The 20,493-nt window shown below is 44.9% G+C and overlaps 1 protein-coding gene across 1 annotated transcript in view; it reads left to right on the top strand.

The window, feature by feature from the left end:
• The window catches only part of NOL10 (nucleolar protein 10), an 88,310-nt gene extending 68,829 nt beyond the window's left edge, over window positions 1-19,481 (top strand). Inside the window, exons 18-21 of the mRNA XM_079940276.1 lie at window positions 2,491-2,664; window positions 2,928-3,175; window positions 12,667-12,769; window positions 18,688-19,481. Of these exons, the coding sequence (XP_079796402.1) occupies window positions 2,491-2,664; window positions 2,928-3,175; window positions 12,667-12,769; window positions 18,688-18,807 (645 nt within the window). The 3' untranslated portion in view covers window positions 18,808-19,481. The remainder of the gene's footprint in view (window positions 1-2,490; window positions 2,665-2,927; window positions 3,176-12,666; window positions 12,770-18,687) is intronic.
• Window positions 19,482-20,493: the final 1,012 nt, after the last annotated feature.

The raw sequence follows: 20,493 nt of genomic DNA on the forward strand, positions 1-20,493 counted from the left end.
GTAATATGCATTTAGGGTCCCTCCATGTCTTTTTGTGGCTGAAAACCTTACTTCTTTTTAGCGCTAAATAATACTCAGTTGCTTGAATGTACCACGGTGTACTTACTATTTAGCTACTGGGGGATGTCTTGGTTTCTTGGTACATAATTTCTTGTCCTTTATTCCACCCTATGCCTCTTTTTCTGATCATCTCCAGTGATGAATCCTGACTTACTGTATCACCAGCTTTCTAGTGACTTAAGCTAGACCCTTGAGAAAAATTTTTACCCCTCTTTTTCAGTCTTCCTCCTCCCATCTCATCTGTAGCTGTATCTATCAGTTCGAACTTAGAAGTGTATCTCACTATCATCCTTTCCTAAAACACCCTTAGATTCCAGTTGCCCTAATTCAGGCCCTGTCTCTTTTCCCAGTTTCCTCAAGAGGCCTCTTCGTCTTCCTCATGACTCAGGTTTCTCCCTCAACAGCCCATCATGTAGCACACCGCTGCGGAATCGCAAAGCAGGCTTCTTTTTGTCATCTGAGATTCTTTTTTTTTTTTTAATTAATTTATTTATTATTTTGGGCTGCATTTGGTCTTCGTTGCTGCGTGCGGGCTTCCTCTAGTTGCGGCGAGCAGGGGCTACTCTTTGTTGCAGTGCGTGGGCTTCTCATTGCGGTAGCTTCTCTTGTTGTGGAGCACGGGCTCTAGGCGCATGGGCTTCAGTAGTTGTGGCGCGCGGGCTCAGTAGTTGTGGCTCGTGGGCTCTAGAGCACAGGCTCAGTAGTTGTGGCGCACGGGCTTAGTTGCTCCACGGCATTTGGGACCTTCCCAGACCAGGGCTCGAACCCGTGTCCCCTGCACTGGCAGGCGGATTCTTAACCACTGTGCCACCAGGGAAGCCCTGTCATCTGAGACTCTTGACGCACTTTTCTGTCTGTATCTTTCCTCCTTATCCTCTTCTTCCCTAATAGTTTCCCCTTACCTGCAGAATAATGTCACGGTATTTAAAATCCTTTACCATCTGGCCTGATCAAAAATTGCTTTTTCAAATTTTGCCATTATCCTTGCATTATCAGACTGTTCACCACTCCTCAGTTGTCTGGAAATGTTCTTCCCAAATTTCTATCTGTTGAAAACTACCCATCTTTTAAGCTTCCTCCCCGATGCATATCCCCTGTGAACCCTTCTGAGGTGTACCTTATTGGAATTACTTTTTACCTCTCTGCTCCTAGGGCACTTTCAACTCTGTCTAGCATCCTTTTTAAGGTTTTTGCTCATTAGGTTGTGAATGCCTTGGGATCAGGAACTAGAACTTACCTATCTTTGTTTCTTCCTTGAACCTAAATCTGTCTTGGAAATGATACTTAGTCAGGGAAGACTTCGATATATCTCAAATATATATTCAGTATATCATAGAATTTTAGTAAGGGTTTGTCAGGTTTTAGGTACATACAGGTAATAAATAGCCCAAGTTCCTTAATGTCTCGTGGTTTACCGATTTTTTGTGTAGCTCAGTTATACAACATTCTGAGCTCAACTACTTACAACCTTATTTACTCCCAATAGTGGAGAAGCAGCCAGTAAAATAAAGTCTGTTAAGTAGAGCCATAGTTTACCACAAACAGGTTCATTTTTTCCAGCCTGTGCTCAGGCTGTTTACTTTACAAACCATGTTAAGCAGGTTAATTTATCTTGTTTCCAAGCCTAGTGCAGATAAGGAACAATAGGAGAGCCCTGAGTGTATAAGATTATCATCTGTTCAAGTGAACAGATAAATTTACAGTACATTCTAGAAAATGTTTCTGTTCAGAGTGGTATAAATAAAAGGGAATACAGTGTCAAGTCCTGAGCTATCCCAAATGGGTCTCAGTAGTAAAGTTTTATTATGTCAATATCGTAGAGTCTCACATTATATCCTTTGAGAACAATTAAATGGCCTAGGAGAAAAAGATCGATGAGGCTGTCCTATGAGGGAAGGAAATATCCCTTAGGTTTCCGAATAGCTCAGAGTCAGTAAACTTACACCACCAGCTCCCCACCTTGTTAATTCTTGACTTGTGATTGACGCAACTTCCTCTACCAGTTTTAGAATATGAAGTTGAAAGTCTCACTAATTTTCATTCAGTATAGTAGCTATGCTTAAAAAGCCATGTTTCAAAAACATGTATTTTCTTGAAAAATGTTTTTGCATCAAAAAATGTTAATTGAAGGAAATTCTTTCTAACGTGTTAAGCATAAAGTTAGGCCAGAAGGCTCAGTCTCAGCTCACTGTGTGCATCGGCCAACTAATACATATTTTCTGTGAAATGGGTGAATCGAATTTGATTGTGGGTAAGAGATAAGCAGTTAGAAAGTTCTGGAAACTGATTCTTTTAACAATTTCATAATTTAATAAGTTGTGCTTTATGTAGCTTATTAATTTATTATTGAGTAAAATGTGTTTAAGCCATCTTTCTGGTCAGATTTTATTCCAGTATTAACTTTAAATTTTGACATTCTTTTCCTTACAGAGCCTTCCTAATATTCTCACCGATGATCGATTTAAAGTTATGTTTGAGAACCCTGACTTCCAAGTAGACGAAGAGAGTGAAGAATTTAGGCTTTTGAATCCACTTGTTTCCAAAATTAGTGAAAAAAGGAAGAAGAAACTAAGACTCTTAGAGCAACAGGAACTTCATGAAAAAGTAACGTACTCTTTATCATTTAGAATTTGCTCCTGTTTGTTTAAAATAAAGTTTTCTGTGTAGGTTGAAAGAGTCTTTGAACAAACTTGAGCTGTAATTTGTTTGACCTTCAGCTTAGGAATATATCTTATTTAATTAAAGATGTTTTTTCCGATGCATGCAAGGTCACGTACTCTGATGGGCTAATGCTATTTAAAAGAAAATAGTGGGTCAGTGTTTTGGGTTGGGGGAGAGGAGCTGCTTCTTACTATTTTTATTTTCAGGAAGAGGAGGAAGAACCGGAAGGAAAACCAAGTGATGCAGAAAGTTCTGAGAGTTCGGATGATGACAAAGACTGGGTTGCAGAGGTCAGGAAACAGCGCCGACTTCTCCAACAGGAGGAAAAAGTGAAGCGGCAGGAACGGCTCAGGGAGGACCGGCAGACAGTCCTCAAGCCCCAGTTTTATGAGATCAAAGCAGGCGAAGAATTCAGAAGCTTCAGAGATTCTGCCACAAAGCAGAAGCTGATGAAGTGAGTAGAACAGCCTTCAGTGAAGGTTCATCGAGTTGTCCCAGCCTTGCTTTTCTCCTTGCCCTAAAGGTGGCGTTTGGATCTTTGGAGTTAATGTGAGGGAAGCACCACAAGGCCTGAGGGGAAATACACTGGTCTTTACTGTGACTATTTTTAACAATTTTTTGAGGTATAGTTTACATACAATAAGGTGCAGGGTGTGGCCCCATGAGTATTGGTAAATATATACGTCGGAGCACTTTCATACTGCAGAAGCCACACTCTTAAATTACGGTGGTAATTAAGAGGTAACAACTTCTTTAACAGAAAGTTATTTTTAGAAGTTAGAATTTCAGTTATGTTTACCCTCATCGTAGTTTACCTGATTATTAAAAAGGTCACTTGGAAAATTTGCCAGGAATTTTAAGCCTTTTGTAGGAAAACTGAGAGATCAGAAAGAGTGGTGTTCTAGGATAGTCGAATACATAGAGACAGAAAGTAGAATGGTGGTTGCCAGCGGTTGAGGGGTGGGGAGACATTGCTTAATGAGATACAGAGTTTCAATTTAGAATGATAAGAAAGTTCTAGAAATGGACAGTGGTAATGGTTGCACAATAGTGTGAATATCCACTGAACTATTCACTGAAAAATGGTTAACATGGTGATTTTTATGTTATATATATTTTACCACAATAAAAAAATCAACCTTAAAAGAAATGGTATTATTTAAACAGTTTCAGTTTTCAAGTGTCTAAGTAAGGAACTAGCTGGGTATGTAAGCCCAAAACGTGTATGAGCTCTAAGTCACCCAAGTCTCTGCTTTGAGAATTTCTAGGCTGAGTATTGATATACAGGACTTGGATCGATAGCCCATCAGAGTAGATGACCTTGTAAGAAGAGCCTAAAGGCCTGGGGAGCCAAGGAAAGCGGGGGAGGAGCAGGGCCTGAGCGAGACAGGTGAGGCATTAGGTCAGGGGCGGTACCAGCGCTGCACCCTGTACTTCTCTAGCCCCCAACTTCCCGTTTTGAAAAATGTGGTTTTTCAGACGGAAGGAGGGGGAAAAGGTGGGGAAGATATTGACAGACAGGCTGACTTGTTTCTGGAATGGAGATGTGCCTGTTCGTCTTTATTTCAGCAGTTTCTCGCAAATATCTGGGAAACCAAATGATGAGCAAACCCTTCAACTTAGATCCAGGAGCACCTAGAAATTCTGGTTCTGACTAACAAAAGAGACGTTGGTAGACAAAGAGTCTAGTAATAGGCTTACTATCTTTTGAAGAAATTTTCTTTACCTACCAACCTCACTTTTTTTTTTCATAACAACTTTCTTGAAATGTAGGCTGTATAACATACAGGTCACGTACTTAAAGTGTGTAAGTCGTTGGTTTTTAGCCTATTCACAGGGTTCTGCGACCACCACCGCAGTCAGTTTTAAAACATTTTCATTGCCCCCAAACAAAATTCCTTACCCCGTTGGTATTCACCCCCATTTACCCCATCCCATCCCCGGGCATCCACTAATCTATTCTCTACCTCTGTAGATTTGCCTATTCTGACATTTCTTTTTTCCCTTCATGTTTGTTTATTTATTATTTGGCTGCGTCTGGTCTTAGTTGGGGCACGCGGGCTTCTCTCCAGTCGAGGTGCATGGGCTCCAGAGGATGGGGGCTCAGTAGTTGTGGCGCACAGGCTTAGTTGCCCCGTGGCATGTGGGATCTTAGTTCCCCGACGGGGGATCGAACCCACGTCCCCTGCGTTGGAAGGCAGATTCTTAACCACTGGACCACCAGGGAAGTCCCTGACATTTCATACAAATGGAATCATATAGTATGTGGTGTTTTGTCCAACGGCTTTTACTTGGCATGTTTTACATGTTCATCCGCGTTGTAGTATGTGTCAGTACTTCATTAGTTTTTATTGCCAAATAATATTCCAGGATATGGATATACCACATTTTATTTATCCATTTATCAGTTGAAGGATATTTATGTTGTTTCCAGTTTTTGCCTATCACAGATAATGGTACTATGAACATTTGTGTATGTGTTTGCGTGGACATATGTTTTCATTTCTCCCGGCTGCGTACCTAGGAGTGGGATTGTTGGTCCCATGGTATCGTTGTGTCTAACCTTCTGAGAAACTGCCGCACTGTTTTCCAAAGAGGCTTCTTCATTTTACCTTCCATCAGCAGTATGTGCACCTCGCTTTTTATGCAGCTGTCATTCTTAGATTTTTATCTGGAGTCCTACTCAGAAGCAGAGGGAAGACTGCTTGTTTTCAGCATTCTGATTCCGTGGAGTGAATTTCTTTTTAGATTATCTGCTGTTTTTGTCTTGCATTATTTACCCCTAGCTCCTGGATCAGTACCTAGACCCGAGTAGGCACTTGATAAATCCTTGTGAGAGTGTGAATCTTCTATGCCTTGCCTACATGTCAGGCAACTCTGGAAGTTACCCTTTCAAGATCTGCTGAAAAAGAACTCATTTACCTGAAACCCAGGAAAATCTGGGAGCAGTTGTTTTCAGGGTAACCATGGTAACAGGAAGCCACAATTTGGGGGTGGGAGTCATGACTAAACTCACTGACATTCTTGCTTTGCCTGTGGGTTGTAGTAGGATATTAATGTAAAAAACAAAAGGGATGAAAATTTAGTATTTAATGATAAATAATAGCTAAGTTAATGCACTGCAGTTAAACGTTCTTACTAAGTTAAACGTCAATAAGTTAAACAGTTTTTTTGAGAAGAGGAGCTATATGAGTGATGATACTTACACAAGCTTAAAAGCCAAATCCAGTTGCTTAAAGTAATGACCCTTTGGTGTGAACAGCCTGCAGTTGGCTGGCGTTTTGGCACATACTGCTTACTGAACTCTGGTCTTGACCGGATTATTCTGGCAAATTCTGAACTTGTAATATTTTAATGTTATTTAATGAAGCATTGAACCATTTATCCTTCAGACAGCTGTAGTGATTCCTTATGTTTATTCTGTGAGTTACCACAAGGCGACCAACAAAACACAACATCAGAAGCAAGTGTATTATGTTTAAAAGTTCACTTGGACTTGCCCAACCGTAAAACCATTTCTATAAAGGGAAAAGTGAAGAGTGAATCCTGACCGGGTGCTTGAGTGAGTCCTTTGCTTGACGTAGTAACAAGGCTTTAGGTAAACGCGCATGTCTGTCAGCACCTTTTCATATGCCTTCCAGTATGCTGCGCTTTGTTTGTGTGTCTGCTCACCCACCTGGCAGCCTCCCCACCCACCCATTCATCAGTCAGTCATTCGTCGGGTGCCTCATGTGAGCAAAGTGCTATTCTAGGCCCGGGGGATGGAAAGGAAAAGCACAGCTCACATGCCCGTTGCATTCCCATTCTCGCTGACACTGTGAGCTGTTCAGAGGCCTGGGGAACGTGTACAAGGAAGAAAGAGGGTCAGTTTTTAGAGATTTGAGGGCATCTTTATTAGAGGTCCTATTAAAACTGGTCTCTTGAAAGAAAAAGATGAGCACGGAAAGCAGGGTGGGAAAGCTGGCATTCTAGGCTGAGGGAGCGGCGTGGAGGGAGGACTGCTGTGTGGAAGTGAGGGAAGCGCTCTCGTTGTGCCGCGAGAGCGCAGAGTGAGTGGCAGGGGCACAGCTGGTGAGCCGGAGAGGCGTGTTAGGCCCCGACCCAGGTCCTGGCGGGCCAGGGAAGGGTTTGGGCTAAGATGAACGTGATCAGATCTGCTCAGCCCCTCCTCCCAACGATGGAAATACTTACACAGTAAAAGCAGTACATGTTTGTTGTAGAAAATAAAAACATAAGCGAAAAAGTCCCTATTTCCCAGAGACTTATGAAATACCGCAGTTTTAGAGAGAATGCAGGGAGAGACTGGGCCTGTGAGGTCAGCTCACACACTGCACAGCAGTCCTGGTGGGAAGTGACGAAAGCCTGAAGTGTGGGGTGGAGAGGAGCCTGAGTATTCATAAGTACGTCTAAGAATAAGACACACACACTACAGCACTGTTTGGTCACTAATTTAATGTCACAAGAGTCAGGGGTGACGTTGAAATGTCTAGCAATGTTGCCACCGAGATAAGGGATACAGAATGAAAAAACAAATTTAAGGCTAAAGTATTGAGCCGGGTGTTCAGCACATTAAGCCTGCAAGACCCAAATGTCTTCTTGGTAATGTCCAGCTGACAAATGGAAATGTAGGAGGTGGGCCAGAGACATTGGTTTAAGAGATACCAGCTTCATTGTGGGACTGAAACTGTGGCATAAAAAAGACTTCCCACCATTATGTAGAGGGAGATGAGGGCTAAGAGTGGAGCCCTTGGGAACAAGTATTTTTCTTGTGTCTATGATGAAAACCATACACCTCTCTGACAGCATACAAGTGCATGCAAAGTAACACATGTGATTTTAGCGGTGTTGGGAATATATCGCTAGGCTGGGGCTGAGAATTCTGATTTCGAGGGCTGGTAAAGGAGAATGTGGGCAGTAAACATTACTAAGGAGCTGCCCAAGAGGCGGGAGGAAAACGAAAGAGCCAAACATGGAGAGACTTTCACCGAGAGGGGCGTGGCTCGAATGTCAGGCGGAGCACGGGAGGCCCCGGAATGGAGATTGGAAAAAGGCCGTAGGAAGAGTGTCTTATTGCGATGAATTTCTCAGGATTGATGAATGAATGGGAGGTAAAAGAATATTGTGAACAATTAGCATAGATGGTTCTCTCAAGACACTGGCAGTGAAAGGAAGGTATTCAGAGCCAGTAACTTGATAGGAAAGGGTTTCTAGGCTTGAGAGATGTGACTGATCAGGACGCAGAGAGGAGGGGAGAGTGAAGAAGTGAGAGACTGGACTGAATTGGCAGAGCTAATTAGGTGAGCAGTCCGGAGTGAATGGGGCCAGGAGCACCAGTACATCTTCAGAGACAAGGGAGAGAAGTCAGGATGGGTGGAGGTGATTGCGTTTCTAGGTAGAAAGATTGGGAGTTCACGCCAGCTGGCCGCCGGCAGGAATCTGGGCACATCAGCCTCTTCAGTTACCTGGGGCAGCCTCGGTCTGCAGCGCGTGATGTAAATATTGGAGGTGTCTGTTGGTAAACCCCAGAGAAAGAGTCTTTGGGATAACTTTCTAAATTTCAGTAGTTGAGGGTAGCTCCTCTTCTTGGGTAATAAATACTACATGCTAGGTGGCCCTTTCAGCCCAATTCATGAAAGCATTCTTTGAAGCACCTACCCTCTGGTAGGTCCTGGAAATTCAAAGATTTTTAAGACATTGTTTGCCTTTGACGACCTCATCTTCTTCACCAGCTACTTCAGTAGCTCTTGGTGAGCTGCTTATCATGTCTGCAAACTTATCCACTTTAAATAACTATGGCCAGTTTTTACTCTTCAGCTAATTTTCTTCACTGACTGTGGATAAGAACTAAAAGAACGCAGTCTCGTTTCTAATATAAACATTTTTAAAATCTAATTTTGAAAGCAGTTTAATTCCAAACTTTCACTTTAAAAAAAAGAGAATCTTTTATTACTCCAGTAATATGTGCTCCAGTAATACACGAGCATATTATCATTGTAATACTTAGGAACACAGGATGGAAGGTGAAAGTCTCTTCTTGCCCACACTCCCTTCCTGAGGTCCTGCGCCGGGCGCCTTCTTAGGTTTCAGTCACTCCTGTATATGCACACGCTCACGTGTACAGTTCTAGCTTTTCTGCCTTTGACATGAAAGGATTGCGCTAACCTTGTTGCTGTTTCATGTGCTCTTTTCACTGAACAATAAGTTTTGAAATTTTTTCCTGGTAAATACATGGAGGTCTGCCTTATGGCTGCATACATATTTCATGAAGGGCTTCCCTGGTGGCACAGTGGTTGGGAGTCCGCCTGCTGATGCAGGGGACACGGGTTCGTGCCCCGGTCCGGGAGGATCCCACATGCCGCGGAGCGGCTAGGCCCGTGAGCCGTGGCCGCTGAGCCTGCGCGTCCAGAGCCTGTGCTCCGCAACGGGAGAGGCCACAACAGTGAGAGGCCCGCATACCGCCAAAAAAAAAACTTCATGAGATGGATGGGCCATGCTATCTAATTTTCGATGTTTAGATTGTTTCTTGTTTTTCTCTTCCTTTCTCACAGTTACAAATGTATACACATGCGCAAGAATTTCCTTAGACTGCCTTACCTAGTGATGGAATTTGCTGGACCGAAAGAGGTGTGTGGTCAGTTTGGCCAGATCGGCCTCCAGAAGGGCTCTGGGCCCTGTGCCCTCTTGCCAGGGTGCCTGTTTCCCCACACTCGCAACAACACTGGCTGTCAGGGATCTTCTCAAGTTTGAACTGAGCTGCGCACTGAGATAACCGATCTCGTGGTTGCTTGAACTTGTATCTGCTGAGATAGAGGCTTTGAAGCCACGAGTGCAAACTGAAAGCACTGAAATAGTTTCCAGTAACCTTGACAGCGTATGTAAATATTTGTCAAAGTTATATATTTAAAACGAAGTACTTAAATTTTAAGTACTTCTGTTTCTCCATTCTCTTCTTACTCCCTTTGATGTAGACGGTGTGGGGTGATTCCTTTCTGTTAAGCTCATTTCGCTCTTCTCAACGCTGTACTAAAGCAGGTGCCTTTAGGTACGTCTTCCAATCCCCTACCTCCCTTTCCTCACAGAGTGATTTAAAAACGCTGTGAAGGAGCATTATTTTTAATTAGTTTTAATTAAGGAAATAGATACGTGTGTGTGTGTGTTTTAAAGCTTCAAAGAAGTAAATCGTTCAGCTGTCTTGGGGCATCTAATAAATATCTAATTTGATTTTTTCCCCTCGTAGCGTGTGCCCGTTTTTCTTCTTGCTTTTAATGCAGCCGCACTGATCGTGTAGGTTCTTCCCCCCATACCCTCTCCATCCCATACTGAGTCATTCCTGTCACTTTCCACCTTCTGCCGCCCATGTCTGTCTTCTCAGCAGTCCCCGCAGATGTGGGGGAGTTTTGATCGTCTTGTGACCGGCAGGGGGGTACTTTCTCCCTAAACCTCTTAACTTCACCGTCAGTTACAAAGCAGCCAGAGGCCCGCGACCCGAAGCCTAGACAGGAGGAGGAGCAGGACGGAGGGCCGGCCAGCGCTGGGCGAACGGGAGCAGGACGGGCGGGGGTGCGGGGGTTCTGCCTTTTCCTCTAAGGTTACAGTAGACAGTTTTCAGGGGCCTGACTGCGTCTTCAATCCCCTCTGAGCGAATTCACACTTCGGGAATTCAGGCTTCGGGGCTGGTGGTTCACAGCCACTTTCCACACGCCGCCTTTAAAGGGAGGGAAGCGGGGCCTGCTTTACTGCGGGAGCCTCTGCCCTCGGCCCCTGCGTCTGATCCTGTGCCACGGCTCCTCCTGAAGCTCAGGGCTCTCCAAGCAGCCGAGGCAGAACAAGTTCCTGCAGGTGCCCGGCCAGGTACACGGAGAGGAGACCAGAGCTTCTCTGCCCTACCTGCAGGAAATAGGTCACCCTGAAAAGAGGAGTCATTTCCCACAGTTTACTTGAAAAGTCTTTTTCTTCCCAAATTAGTGTTCTCTGTGTACCACCTTGTCTCAGTGGCTCCATACTTACTCAGAATTCCTGTTACCTTTAAAATCTCAGCACTTGTAGCTCTGAAAGGAAAGAACAAAAGTGCAATGAAGGGTTGGAGGAATTTGCAGAGCTGACGTGAGTCACAGGCGCGCCGGAGTCAGTTTACACGTCACCCTTGAGTTCTGCTCAAGTGAAAAAAAGGCGAAACCAAACCTTAATTTCTCATTCAGTTTGTCATGTGGAAGCTTGTCATTTAGAATACTTAGTGGACACATTTCCTGAGCAAACCTTTATAAATCAGGCATGGTCTGACACACGCCTGGAAACCAGGAATTCTTCAGGTGGAGTCCTGGTTTTAGGCTTGAATCCTTCTGTGGCCTGGGGCAAGTCAGAGAACATCGTGCCTCCCTCTGTGCCATCTATAGAGGATAAACGCTTCTGTCTCAGGGGTGTTGAAAGAATTAGTCTGTTAAGAACCTTGAAGATGAAAAGTACTTTAAAAGTGCTTCTTAATAACATTATTGCTTAGAAAACAGTGCCACTTTTATGCTAACCACGTTTACGTCTCAAATCATGTAAAGAAGGTATGTTTAGTACTAACTAGTAGTCATAAACTAGAGGTAGGGCTTTCAAAGGTGTAAACATCAAACATTGGCTTCAGAATTTCAAAGGAACATCATTTTGTCTAATGGATCATTTAGGAGCTGTGTTCTACTCAGTAATTAGTTACGAAGATCATATTTCAGGAAAAAGAAGACCCTTTCACACAGTGCACACACCCCCTTTTAAATTCAACCAAGTTTTTTCATATTAACTTTTAAAAAGGGTGCACAGTTTTAAGTTGGTGCAAGGAGGATTGGAAAGGGAAGTATATTTACTTTTTTTTGAGGAAGGAACCGAATAGAAGAGAAAACCATATTCTTGTTTTTTGTTCCCTCCTAGTTTCATCCCAGGGATATGAGGGTGTTGCTTTTAGCCTTTTCTAGAAGGGCTAGAGCTAACTTTAAAACTTACTCAAAATGTCTATCTTTAGGCTTAATTCTGTTTTTTCGCTCTAAAGCAGCTTAACAATGATCTGATTTTATAATAATCCATTATTATAAGAACATTCAATGAAGTGTTGTATAACTGGTACAAAATTCAAATTTAACGTCTTGATTGTTGTAGCTGGCAGTCAGTTGCCGGGCACAGCAAACCATAACAGTGACAAAGATTATAAAAAGAGACCTTAGAAACATGATCAAGAAATAAAATGAAATTGAAATTTGGGCAAATTGTGTCAGAAAGGGTAATTCAGGTAAGAAATTGAAAGGAAAACACCTGGAGAAGTAGCAGTGAGTAGGGCTGGATCAGATAGAATTTACCCTCAGTGTTACTGCTCTTGTTCTCTCTGTGTAATCAGACGAGTATTCACGTTTCAAGTTGGTCATACGATGGGTGATGAGTGTGGTCCATGAGCTAAGACCGAGTGAAGGACAAATCAGAATTCTCATAGCACTTCTCTGTGGCTCGACCTGGAGAGCTGCCTTTCTGTTGAGGCCTTTGTAGGAGGTGAATGAGTTGCCGAGCTGCTCACATGCCTAACTCATGCGTGGATTACATATAGAACGCTTCAGCAGCGTAAGTGCCGCTGACTGTTACGGTAAATTACAGGCTTCAGAAATATTGCTCCTTTGCCTTTTGGCTTCAGAAATGTGATTTAGTAAGATAAGTAGCAACCATTGAAATATGTGGAACCCCCACTTAAAATACTAAATTAGTGGGTGTTTGGAGCAGCCATTGTTTCTACTAGGGATCTGCGGAGTCTGAATAATGACGATTCTCTCCATTGATTGTATTAAACGAACGCCATTTTCTGTCTTTACTAAATTTGTGAAAGATCATTCTTCGTGTGATCAATTCTAATTAAAACTTGTTTCAAATGGTAAATCGAAACAAAATGCTAATTAATATGTCATTCTCTTAAATTTCCTGCAGTAAAACCCTTGAAGACCGGTTGAAACTCGAAGCGAAAAATGGGACATTGAGTGTATCGGACACCACGGTTGGCAGCAAACAGTTGACATTTACATTAAAGAAGGTAAGGTGCTTTTTAATGTTCTTTTTTAATTTACAGAAGCAAAACAGGCCTCCAGTAGTGTTGTGTGTGTGACCTCAGAGCTGCCTTCTCAGGCTTTTCCCCTGTTGAGGAGCTGTGCTCTCTTCAGGCATCTTTCCTGCAGCCAAGATGCGTCCTGGGCCGCAAGCACACAGCTTGGCCTCGGCAGAGCTGGCGTGTGTCTGGTGTCCTGAGGGAGACAGGGCCTCAGTGACCCCAGGCTTGGTACTGTTGGTGAGGAGCTGCCGTGTGGTTTCTGGGTGGCTGGACCACCTGAATAGGGCCTTCTGAAGCACAAGTCGTGGCCTCCTGTGGTATAATGGAATAGTTCAGGCTCACATGGACTTAAAGGAGATCAAGAACTGGTGAGTTCTGATGTGTTCATGGCAGTAAGATCAGCTTGTCCAGGGTAGGTAGTTTCTGTCGGTAGTAGGTTATTCTAAACTGACTTATAACAGTCATTTCTTCAGCCGGCATTGGTGATGCCTGGCACCGATTGAAGGAGGAATAAGCTGCTTTAAATATTTGCTGGGAACTCATGGGTGACGCTCTTGCCAAGTCTTGGCTCCCTGTGCACCGATGCCAAACATAAATACAGAGATTGGGAAGATAAGAAGTGAAGAGGCTTTTTAGTTTCTGTGCCAGGCAAAGGGAAGACACAATAGGCCAGCGCCTCAAGAACTGTGCCCCCGCTTCCCGGGGAGGTACAGGGATTCTTATAGGGGAGTTCGCAGTCCGAAGTGAGTGATAAGGGTCAAAATGGTGAAGGTCTTACATTCTTCTTCTTGCATTATTTCAAGACAGTCCCCACTGGAGTCAGGCAACCAGGTAATTGGGTCCAGCAGCCCGGTAATTGGGTCCGTTAGTCTCTGGGTTATCGGTCTGTGACCTCCTTTCTGAAGTGCAAACGGCTACAAGGGGTGATTTGCTACAAGAGATTACAGGGGGAGCAAATACCAGGTGTAGAATGTAAATTACACAGGATTAGGGGTGACAGGTTAGCTTTGTGAAGGACAGATCTAACTACAGACACTACAGATTAGTAACAGTTAAAATAAAACTAGGATTGATTAACTCTTTCAGGCCAGGTTATGTTTCTTCTCTAGCCTGTTCACTGTTCCCTTCATTTTTCTTTGTTCTCAGGAGAGGGAAAACTTCATTTCTATTTTTGCTACATGGTTTTATTTGTCAAATTTTTTTTCTCATTTAGTCAATCTTCCTTAATATACATTGTCTCCAAGAGGGAAAGAGTGACAAAGACTCCGCCTCTGATTCTTTTTTAAAATTGAGTTCTAATTCACATATCATAAAATTCATCCTTTTAAAGTGTACATACAGTTCAGAGGTTTTAGTATATTCACCAAGCTGGGTGTTCATTACCACTGTGTAAATCTGGAACGTCCTCATCGCCCCAGAAGGAAACCCCTTGTGCAATCACCCCGTACTCACATCTCCCCTGCCTAGGGGTTTGCCTGTTCCAGACACTGTATATAAATAGAATCATACAACATGTTTTCTTTTGTGACCAGCTTCTTTCGCCTTAGCATGTTTTAAAGATTAATCCATGTTGTAGCACGTGTAAGAACTTTAGTCCTTTTTATGACTGGTATTTCATTGCGTGGATATACCACATTTTGCTTATCCTTTAATCTGTTGATGGACATTTGGGTTGGGTTTTTTGTTGTTGTTATTATGAATAATGCTGTTGTGAAAATTCAGGCCTATGTTTCTGCATGGACTCTTGTTTTTATTGCTCTTGGGTATATACCTAGGAATGGAGCTGCTGAGCCATATGATAACTGTTTAACCTTTTGAGGAACGGCTAGACTGTTTCCCAAAGCGGCGGCACCATTCTACACTCCCACACTCCCGCAGTGTATGACGGTTCCACTTTATCCCCTTCCTTGCCAACACTTGTTATTGTTCGTCTTTTTTATTGTTGCCATCCTAGTGGGTGTGAAGTGGTATCTCATTATGGTTTTGATTTACATTTTCCTGGTGACTAACGAGGGTAGAGCATCTTTTCATGGGCTTATTGGCCATTTGTATATTTCCTTTGGAGAACTGTCTGTTCACATCCTCTCCCATTCATCTCTGATCCTTTGACAGTTCTCTTGGTGTCATCAGGAGGCTTGGCAAATGATAAGGACATTTTTTTTCTTAGTTACCATCCATTATCCATTGTATTAGATACAATAAAAAGAAAAAGCAAAAAAAAGAAGAAAAGTTGTTTTTTCCTTGTGATGAGAACTCTTAGGATTTACTGTCTTAACAGCTTTCATGTGTGTAATATAATATAGCAGTGTTAGCTAACTGGAAGTTTGTATCTTTTGACCACCTTTCTCCAAGTCCCCCCTCCTCCCACCCCGCCTCAGAACATCTTTATTATAAGCATAAGAAGCTTTTCAGTTAAATCTGCCTCCATTTAGAGCAAATTTGCACTCTTACACTTCTCATTTAAATAAGCCAAAACTGGCTCTGTGTTCAGATGAACTAACTGTGCCTGTACCTAGTTTCTTAGAAATTCTCTGTGTACCGTCAAACATTTCCCGATTCCCCCTGAAGTCCAAGAGGCCGAGGTGGCATCAGGCGCACGGCAGCTGTGGGAGGACCTCAGGCTCGCGGCTGCCCTGGCCCTGCGCTCCCTCTGTGGCACGGAGTGAGCTTCAAGGAGGATGCATGCACACTCCTTTCCCACTTTTTCCCCTTAATTGGAAGGTACTGAGTTGAATATCAGGTTGTAATTCGTGGTAAAGTGAAAATAATATGGTTCTGATTTTCTTGGGTGTTTTCCCCCCGAAAACAAAAGCAACACTGAGTAAAAAGTACTTAACACAGCCTCGTGGTTGGGTCCAGCAGAGGCTTGGGAACTGTTCGGGGGATGCATCAATGGTGTTTGGCTTATGCCTGTTTTATCACTTGGCTAACAGAAGTTTAACTATTAAGTCTTAGTTTTACTTAAGAATATTTAGGGAATTGTTTGTATATTTGTTTATACAGATCGTTTCATACTAGGGGTACAACATAGTCAGGTAAGATCTCGAGTTTCCCCAGTATTTTCATACGTGAATCGAACTGAGGGAGAAAACCTATGCTTTAATATTACTTAAAATTGTGAGGTGGCAGAACTGGGCCTAGGCCCCAGATCCTGTTTCAAACGCCCTGCAGTTCAGTCCCTCAGGGGCCCTGGGCCGCTGCTAGTGCGAGGGCGTGGGTTTGTGTTCATCCTCCCCTGCCTCTGTGACAGGGCTGCTGTGGCTGTAGGGGAGGGAGTCGGGACAGGAGCAAGGAGGGGAGTGAGCTAGTTGGCTCTTCGGTCATAGCAAATGGGTCACGTGGTGGCGACGTCTTCCAAATACAGCCTCTTTTCAGAAGGGGGCTGATGAGAGGTTTTCCTGGACAGGGGTTTGTCTGCAGGACGATCGCTCTTGCATACGAGCTCCTGCGTAGGCTCCTGCCTTGTGGGAACCCGTGGGCAGGGCCTCATGGAAAGGGGCTTTGCCACCGGACACATAAGGGAAATCTACCACTGATGTCTGTATTAGAGACGCATAACAGCACCTGACTTAGAAGCCCCACCCAGAACACCTTGTTCATCTTTATTTTATTTTCCCAAAGTTATTTGGACAAGAAGCACTTTTTCTAGGGATACTTTTTTTAAAAAATAAATAAATTTATTTATTTTTGGCTGCGTTGGGTCTTTGTTGCTGCGCGCGGGCTTTCTCTAGTTGCAGCGAGCGCGGGCTACTCTTTGTTGCAGTGTGCGGGCTTCTCGTTGCAGTGTGCGGGCTTCTCATCGCGGTGGCTTCTCTTGTTGTGCGGAGCCGGGCTCTAGGTGCACGGGCTTCAGTAGTTGCGGCACGCAGGCTCACTAGTTGTGACTCGCGGGCTCTAGAGCGCAGGCTCAGTAGTTGTGGCGCACAGGCTTAGTTGCTCCGCGGCACGTGGGATCTTCCTGGGCCAGGGCTCGAACCTGTGTCCCCTGCACTGTCAGGTGGATTCTTAACCACTGTGCCATCAGGGAAGCCCCAGGGATACTTTTTAACATGCAAAACCAAATTCACTGATTCACAGGCGTCTTGATGACACCGTTATTTGGTCTGCTAGGGAGTATGCAGTTTCCCTCGGGGTTTCTGAGTTCCGTTAACAAATGTGTATCAGATACCTGCTCTGTGCTACGTTCTGGGGATGCACAGAACAAGGCCGACTTGGTCTTTGCCACCGCAGTCCTCAGGCGCTAGAGGGGGTACACATACAGTCACATCGCTGTAGTGTGGGACGTGCTCCCAGGGAGGCCCGGGGCTGTGAGTGTCGGGCCTGGCCTGGACATGGAGTGCGGGGCGGATGAGTGAGGGACAGGCTGGATCTTAGAGTCAAGTCAGAGCCGGGGTGGGGCAGGCAGGGTTCCAGGCGCGCTCGGGGATCTGAAGGCGCCTATGCGTCCGAAACAGCCACCTTGGGGAGGGGAACCGTGGCTTTGGGTGTAACTTGAAAGACGTGTAGAGTTGTCCTGTGGGGCCTGGTGAGTAGGTCATGTTCAATTTTAACCTCAATCCTAAGAGCCATGGAAAGTTATTGAGAAGCTCTAGTTAGCAGAAGACTACATACTGTTTTCATTTTTAAAAAGTCCTGTGGCTGCAGGCTCCTCCCCTGCAGTGAGGGGCCCGTGGGGTGCGGACAGCACCCCGGCCTGGGACGGGGCCAAGGTAGAGCTAAGGGGAGGAGTACACAGGGCAGGCCTTATTGTGAAAAGCCTTTGCAAAAATGGTAATAGTCAGAAAAAGAAGTTAAATAATTATTCGGAATCTCTAAGAGTCTCCTATAGGGGCGATTCGTCTCTTTTTGGTCTTATAAATTGCTTTCCTTTCTCACGATTCCCTCACCTTCCAACTCTTTAAAATATTGAATGATACCAGCTGGAAGTGAACACAGGGACTTTCTCTTCAAGACTGAAATACAAATAGTATTTTCAGGTGCATGGAAAATACAGGTCACAGGCAGGCAGGCTGCGTACGTAGGTGTCTATAAGGCAGTGCTTTTCAACCTTTAAAAATTTGTCCCTGCCCCTGCTTTCACAGTTACCTTCTGTCAGTTCCACCGGCTAAGGTTTTTTTTTTTGAGCTTCATGGTTAGGAGTTTGTATTATCCAAACCACCAAAAATGTCTTTAAAACTCTATAGCTCTTACCTTCATTGCGGATTCTGCGTTGAAACTCCTCTCTTTTAAGAATTTCTGCTAAACGTAGTGAAACTGTTTGGAGGAGGTCTGGCTCTCGCCTGAGTGTTGAGAACGGTTCCTTTCAAGCAGCCCACCTACCACCCACGCGCCTGTTCCAGCCATGAACTTGTGACTGATGTGTCTGCCGAGCCTTTATCAGCATTTAATGGTAGATCTCTGCCTTTCAAGGGGAGTTTGACTTTCTGGAAATAGCCAAAAACTCTTTGGAACCAGCTCTGGAGACTGAACGCTTAATCATGGGTGGGTTATTATACGCTTTCAGGACACAGAAGTACTTTTGTGTCTTTAAGACAGTCTGAGTAAACTAATGAGTGTCTCTGGCTTGTAAACGAAAGACAGTTCTACATGAGAAGTCGTGGACATCTTGAAAGCAATAGCGTCCTCTTAAAATTGGCTCTCCTGGGAGGGGCCGTGTTGTGTGGGGAGTTGGAAAGCCAGCCTCAGACTGTGTGGTTTAGACCCGTGTGTCAAGGCCGTTCTCTTACCCAGGGGGTTAGGATTTCAGGTTTCACAGTGACCGTAAAGGTTGGCCCTCGTCCTGCTGTCCCTGCCGGAGCCGGACAGTGATTAGTGGTTGTGCTGTTGGCATTCTGATGGTCACAAAAAAGGGGTGTTGGCCTTCCCTTTCTCTTTCTCTCTCCCCATTTAATCTTCTCTTTTAGTCGGAACAGCAGAAGAAGCAGCAGGAGGCTGCGAAACTGCACCGACAAGAGAGGAAGACCCTCCGCCGTTCAGCCGGCCACCTGAAGTCCAGGCCCCGGAGAGGACGGCCGTTCCACTGAGTCTGGAACCGACCCCGCGTGTGGTTGGGAGGACCTTGCCTCCCCTACTTGACCATCGTTAGAGGGTGTTGTCTGCGCCGGGGACGCACGCTCCCGGAGCCCCGCGGAAACCCTCGCTGCGTCTGCAGGGGTCGACATCTGGCAGCCGGTCCCAGGCCTCTGGTCAGACTGCGGGGCTGCGCCCGCTGGCCATGCGGTGCCCCCAGGGCTCCCCGAGAACATTGTCCCTTTCCCCGGTTTTAATCAAGTAAACGAGGTGGTGGTTTTTGAATATTGTGAAACGTGCACCGTGACATGAGAGGTTCTCTTGTGCTGAAACCAGGACTGACGGTCTTCCAGACACTTTCTTGCACTGCCTGCCACCATCCGTGAATCAGCCACCCCGAGATGCCATTCCTGTCTTGCCCGACTTGGGAGCGTCGGTCGTGTTTATGTTTATGAGGATATGCTGGTAGCTGTGTTGCTTGTTTATGTGTTAGTTTGGGATTTTTTTAAATATATTTTTATACCAAGAGAATATAAAGTAATGGTAATAACAGTCTAAAACAAGAAGTGGAAGCTACTGGATATTCTTTTAACTTGGCACAAGATGAAATACAGATTTTTTTTTTATTATTCTGTTTCTTAAGTGTAATTAGAGACATACTGGCTGGAGAAAATGTTTATAAAAATAAATGCTTTCATTTGAACAGCTTCTTGGAGAGAGACCCATTCCTTGAGTTAATTTGAAAAATAACTTTGGTTTCCTTAGTTTTTTGTGTATGAATGTGATTTTGGAGATGCGTTTCTTTATGTACAACTGGGATAGTGACTCCTTGGATTGTGAATGATAGACTCTAACTCGAAATGCCGTGAGCCAAGGGGCAAAGGCGTCAATTAACAGCCAGGCTGTCGAGCCTTAGCTGCCTCGGGACACCTGGATCCAGGCCTTCCAGACTCAGGCCCATCTGCCCTCCTTTCTTTTCTCCCTCCTGTTTCAACATTACTCCTGTTTGCTCAGGTCTCCCCTCTTCTCTTCCTACACCCCCTCCCCGTTATATCTCCGCTTCTGTGCAGACTGGCCTGCTCCCCCAGGCAGGGAACGGCATGGGTCACACTGTTACCTCTGTGGTCTGAGAGAGAGTAGGCACGCGCGCGCGTGTGTGTGTGTGTGTCTCTCTGTGTGTGTCTGTGTGTCTGTGTGTGTCTGTGTGTGTCTGTGTCTGTGTGTCTGTGTGTGTGTGTACATACAGACACAGTCACCAGAAAGAGACTCTGGTTACATGGGCAGCCAATCCAACTTGTGTTGTGATACCAGAGGGTCCCGCACCTGTTTGGTACTTTCCTTTCTCAGCTCGTCCCCTAAGCTATTCACGGGGCTTCAGCTCTCTGTGGCTAGCTTTTCTGTCTCCCACGCTGCTGTCTTCAGGAGCTGGGAGTTTGAGAAGAACTTAAAGAAGGACACTGCCAGCTGGAGTTTTTCCCCAGGGGTTGAGGGTTGTGCTCCAGACCTGTTTCCTGGGGTCAGGCTCTTCCGTACATACACCTGGCCTTCCCGGGCCCCCCTTTTCCTTCTTCGGGGCCCTCCGTGTGACGTGGGGAGCCAGTACACCGTGTGCCAGATTCCAGAAGCCGTGCTGCAGCTGGCAGAGGGGCCTCGTTCGCCCTGTGAAGCTAGGGCTCATTTGAGTCCGCAGCATCGCCAGG

This window comes from Stenella coeruleoalba, assembly GCF_951394435.1.
Source record: "Stenella coeruleoalba genome assembly, chromosome: 13".
Lineage (NCBI taxonomy): Eukaryota > Metazoa > Chordata > Mammalia > Artiodactyla > Delphinidae > Stenella > Stenella coeruleoalba.